The sequence below is a fragment of the Trachymyrmex septentrionalis genome, unplaced genomic scaffold (genome assembly GCF_001594115.1).
Source record: "Trachymyrmex septentrionalis isolate Tsep2-gDNA-1 unplaced genomic scaffold, Tsep1.0 scaffold5, whole genome shotgun sequence".
NCBI classification, from domain to species: Eukaryota; Metazoa; Arthropoda; class Insecta; order Hymenoptera; family Formicidae; genus Trachymyrmex; species Trachymyrmex septentrionalis.
Genome location: NW_017305672.1, coordinates 624,039 through 629,846, shown reverse-complemented (window position 1 = coordinate 629,846; position 5,808 = coordinate 624,039). Strand labels below are relative to the sequence as shown.

Genomic DNA, 5,808 nt, shown 5'->3' with positions numbered 1-5,808 from the left:
AATATATAATCATAAAATTATTCGAATCGCTCGGTCATATTTGCATTTTATTATAATTTCAGAGAAATTTAAAATTTCGCACAGATGTAAATATTTATAGAATAAATTCGTCTTTTTCTTGATATATTTCCTCTTTAGCTAAAATAAATATTAATGACAATTCCATTTGCGGCCATCACGCGAATAAAGCAAATTCAATAGAACTAGATAATTAGAATGTATTGCATTTCTGTTAAAATGTCGCTTAAAGCACAAGCTTTGAAGCACAATAAAGTTGTGAAAGAAATTCAGATAAATGTACTCAGAAAAATGACAGAATGGCGATTGCACATCAAGCAAAATGAATCACTTGGCTAATTAGACCGTGATTTTAATTCAAGGCTGAAAGTTTGATTTAAAGAGTCGCATCTTTAAAAGAACAACGGCACTCAAAGTAGAACTGTACATCAAACTTAGAATTTAATTGCACTCTCCGAGAAGGAAATCGATCACTCACGAACTTTATTCGAGTGTACGCGTGAAACAGCACAAAATATCGGGGACGCATTTGTCATAACCGTATGGTTTTCTTTTCGCCATTTGATCGATTGCAATTGTATATCGAGTTATATATCGCACAGTATACCGAAGAAATAATATGATTACAATCGTCTTTTGCAGATAATGCTTCTGGCGAAAAATATTAAATATAAAAAAAGAGAACGTATAAACTTTTTTTTAAAGTAGCGACAGTAATTAAGCATATATTATAAATGGAAATCTTTTGATGCACGATCTATTTTATATCATTTCTGAGACTTATTTGTCTATCTACTCCTTTCTACATCCAAACAATTTTCCGTCTTACAAGTTGTTGTACGAAAACAAAGATGTCATTTAAAAGATTGAATCAATGACGGATATTTTTCTACGTTGCGTCACAACTTTTTGCGACGGTGTCAATCAAGATTCATAAAAAGATACTGAAAAATGCAAAAGTGTCATACTCGTTTCTCTCACCTTTTCACGATGTAAACTTCGATTAGATAGCTTTTCATATCTCGGACAGCGTGCAACTGCGCGGGACGAAGGTTCGCGGGGAGATCAAGTGAGTGGAACATTTCTGAGAGATGCTTTAACGCCCAAAGTTGCTGCCTTTTAAAGAGACATTTTTCCCGCAAAAAATTTCATTTTCCGGATGCGCAAACGCCTTTCATACAGAAAGATAATCAATTAAAATAGCGGATAGTAAAACCGCGTAAAATATACTTCACGTAAAGGAGGCACGTGACTCACGCCATGTTTAGCGCTGTGTCTCCAGATATCACGCGCCGTGTCTCCAGAAATTATATACGTACAGAAATTCCATACGTAAAAAATATATGAAATTTATTATTTCTTCGTGCAGGTAGCAAAGAAATATCTATATTTAAATTTTAAAACACTTGAAGTTTAAATTATATCCTGTATATCTCAAGCTATAAAATTAAAAAAATATAATATAATTTTTCGATATAAATAATAATGTTAATGAAGATATATGAGAAGTCAATGAATTAAAAATATGGCAATGTCCGAGATAATATTTCTTTATCGTATATTGTGAAAACAATGGAGCAGTAGGATAAGGTTCGTATGTACTTACTTTAGGATAGTGGATCGGTATCGCCGATGTGTATTGGAAAGATAAGCTTCCAGGATATCCATAAAATGGTATAGTCATAATAGGAGTGCTGGAGTCATCAAAATAACCGAAGACCAATTTAGTGCCGCTCGGAGAAAACCAGAGCGCCTTATTTGAGCTGAACACTTCCTCTGTAAATAAAGCAAATATAGATAAAATTAATTAATATATTATTAAATCCATATATATCATTACATACAGTATGTCCCAAAAGTTAGGTTAAATATCTCGTGATACTCTATAGCTTTTATATACGTATTTCAAGGAAATACGTATATAAAAGTTATAGAGTTTTAAGTATATCCATTAAATAGTAATATTAGGGGAGATTAGGGACAGTTGCAACGGAGGTAAGTTGTAATAATGCATACAGGGTGGGCCAAAAGTCTGGATACACCTAAATATCTCATATAAATGATGCATTTTAGAAAAAAATGTTTTTTACAAAAGTTGTAAGGTTTAAAAAAACGCATTTAATAATACTTAGTTAACTTAAGATGGCGTCGTCAAGGTCAGGTCAAGGTTAACATGAATTTTTTAAATGGAACCCCCCCTTTTTCATTTCATTCTTGTAGCTTATCTCGAAAGCTTTCCAAAACACTATAATTAATTTGTTATAATTAAGTTCATTTTCACTAAGTACGTTGCGAGTTATAATATAAGGCTTGAAAGTTACAGTACCGGGTAATTAGCATTACCCAAGATGTCCAACCGACGGCTAAAATCTCTTGAATGTTGTTTAGGATCATGTTCTGAATAACATTTGTTAAGATCAAGGTCATTCATTGAAGTATATTTCTCTTATTTTTATTTTTACATAAAAATGAATTTTCAGTGAAAAAATGAAAATAAGAGAAACATCTCCAGTGACCTTGATCTTGACAAATGTTGTTATTTAGGACCTAATCCTGAACGACATTCAGAGGTTCTAGCCGTCGGTCGGACACTTTGCGTAATGCCGGCGGTACTATAACTTTCAAGCGTTATAACTCGAAAAGTAATGAAAATGAATTAATTATAGTGTTTTGAAAAGCTCTCGAAATGAGCTAAAAGAATATGTAATGAAAAAAAGGGAGGTTCTATTTAAAAAATTCATGTTGACCTTGATCTGATCTTAACAACACCATCCTAGGTTAAATAACTACTATCGTTGAATGCGTCTTTTTAAGCCTTACAACTTTTGTAAGAAACATTTTCTTCTAAAATAGATCGTTTATAAGATATTTGGATGTATTCAGACTTTTGGCCTATATATCTTTTAAATTATTAGTCCACCCTGGAGGCATAAAAATCATATCTTATTTTGAGAAGTGATTATTAAAAAACTATACATAATACAAGAAATATTTTTATATCTATTTGTTACTTGTATTTGGATATACAAAATGTATAAAAATTATAATTCTAAAAAACAAAATGGCGGCGGTACAGCACGTTTTTTGGAGGTCTGCATATGATGAAGGCCTCCGCGATGGACAACAAAACAGATCTAAGATATGCTGTAACTAAAAATTAAAAAATTATTTTTAATCTGCGTTAAAAATTTGCTAAAGAAACAAAAAATTGGCAAAATTACAAAATATTGAAAAATGTGAAAATGGTGCATGCGTAAAAAAAAGTTCAATTTTTACATAAAGATTCGATATAAAAATATAGATAACAAAAAAAGTTATATAAGTTATCGCAAAAGTCACAGATATAAATGATGATAAATCTTAATTTCTGCCGCTCGCTGCTAGAGAATGTTGGCTCCAACGCTGGCGAGTTTCGACGGTGAAGTCATATGCAGTTAGTCTTTTATAGTTTAAACATCGCTGAAAGTGATTTAATTCTTACAGGTTAGATTTCTCGACGCCAAAGAAATTTTCCAATCGATTGAAAATGAATCGCGATAAACTTTTTCCGACTGATGTACTTCTTACTTTGACCTCAAGAAAACTGCAACTGAAGTGCATCGCTTATTATCCGAAGTGTATGGTGATGAAACTCCATTGGAAAGAACATGTAGAGTTTGGTTTGAACGCTTCCGATTTTGACGTGAGAGACAAAGAACGTTCAGGACAGCCGAAAAAATTTGAAGATGTCGAGCTGCAAGAATTGCTCGGTGAGAATCCAGCTCAAACGCTTCTAGAGTTTGTCAAAAGCGTTAAATGTTACTCCAAAAGCCGTCTCAAAACGCTTGCATGGGAAAGATTCATAAAGAAGGGATATAGCTATCACATGAGTTGTCATAAATGCCATTTTGAATCGTTTGTCTATCGCAACTTTGTTTGTCAGGCGAAGAAAAAAAGAGTTTTTTGTGGTCGTAACTGGCGATAAAAAATGAATATATTTTGATAATCCCAAACGGAAAAAATGATGAGTGGACCCCGACCCACTATACGCTTCAACGCCGAAGAAGAATATTCACGGGTATAAGACCTTGCTCTGCATTTGGTGGGACCAGGAGGTTATGTTGTATTACTCTTATGTCCAAATGAAACCGTTACAGCTGATCGCTACAAACAGCAATTATGTTGATTGAATGACGAGTTAATACAAAAAAGATCATCCGTAGCTAGCAATCGACGCAAAGTCATTTTGTTGCATGATAATACTCGATCGCATGTTGTGAAAAGCGTGAAGCAGACACTTTTATAACTTGAATGGGAAATCCTCCTGCATCCAGCATACTCTCCAGATTTGACACTGTCGGATTACCATTTCTTCCAATCGATGGAACACGCACTTACGGACACACACTTCTTCAGTTACAAAAAATCCAAAAATAGGTGGATGAATGGATTGTCTAAAAAGACACCGCGTTCTACCACAGTGAGATCGCCCTATTACCAGAGAGATGAGAAAAAGTAGTAGAAAATGGAAAAAATTACTTTAATTAAGATATTCATTCTTCTTCCTTTTGAAACAAATCAATTTTGGAGACGAAAAAACGGCAGGAATTAAGTTCACCATTTTTTTTAGATAATTCAATTGACAATAACTGAGCCAAATTACAAAGCATTTGAATTAATTTTGTAATAATTCTCGTGTCCACCGTTTTTTAAAACACCATTCTAAGAAAAACGCAATTAAAGTTTTAATAACAATCCCTTTTCGTCGTATTTTAAATATTTACTTGGACGCATTGATTTCTAACCGAAACTGGTATAATTTATATTAAAATTGTTTGTCAACGTATCAACATATCTACAGTACAGGTATGTAACTATAACGTCAAATAATGACGAAACTATTCATAAACGAAACAGTTTAACAGCGGCATGGAGGCACCGATTGCTGTACACCACTCGATATAATCTGTATCTTTGTTAATATTGTTTTAATTTTATTTTCGGAAAAATTTTATATTCTTAAGACCCTAAACTATCGATTTAAGCAAAAAGAAAATTTTTGATTTTTTGAAAGTTTCTACAGGATTGCCACAAGTCAGGAAAATCAGGGAAGTCATGGAAAAGTTATTTAGCAAAATTTTCTGAAAAAATAAAATGGCTGTAAAGAAGTTTAAAATTTAAATGATTTGAAATCTTAGTTTTTGTAAAAAGCTAAATTTTAAGTAGTCTGTTCTTTTGTTTATATCTAAGAAAGTTTCCTGTGAACTTATAAACAAGTGAGTAAAATAAATATTAATTTTATATTTTTGTGACTTTTCTTTCAAATAACCATTATAATAACAGATTGAGGTTTTAATAAACAAGATATAGTTTTGATAAAAAAGAAACTGTATTTATTGATTTATGTTCCTTATATTCTAAGTACAGCAGCAAAGAGAAAGAGAGGAAGAGGAAAAGTATCATGTTCATACATAAAAGGAAAAAACAAAAAATACTACTAACTTAACAATTAAATGCAGTGTCAACAACATTAATAGTAATTTATACTGTTATGTTAAACTGCTCTATCAACAAAATACACTGGGCAACAAAATTAACGCAACACCTGTTCACTCTGTAAAAATAGGCAATTTCAAGATACAATAACTTCAAAAATTGTCGTATCGAGACGTTTAAAAAAGCATTTTACAGGTAAAAACCTCTACTTTTCAGATCGCTACTTAAAAAACGGTCTTATGAAGATTTTATAAAGTTACACAAACATAAATGAAGATCTCAGACTTCAAAATTTTTTATAAAATTTGCGAAGTT

The 5,808-nt window shown here is 32.0% G+C and overlaps 1 protein-coding gene across 4 annotated transcripts in view; it reads right to left on the bottom strand.

The window, feature by feature from the left end:
- LOC108751578 (venom dipeptidyl peptidase 4) overlaps nucleotides 1-5,808 on the bottom strand; it is a 794,336-nt gene that overhangs the window by 229,969 nt on the left and 558,559 nt on the right. For all 4 annotated transcript variants that reach the window (XM_018491818.1, XM_018491819.1, XM_018491821.1 and 1 more), the window contains one exon: nucleotides 1,625-1,794. In XM_018491818.1, coding sequence (XP_018347320.1) covers nucleotides 1,625-1,794 — 170 coding nt within the window. The remainder of the gene's footprint in view (nucleotides 1-1,624; nucleotides 1,795-5,808) is intronic.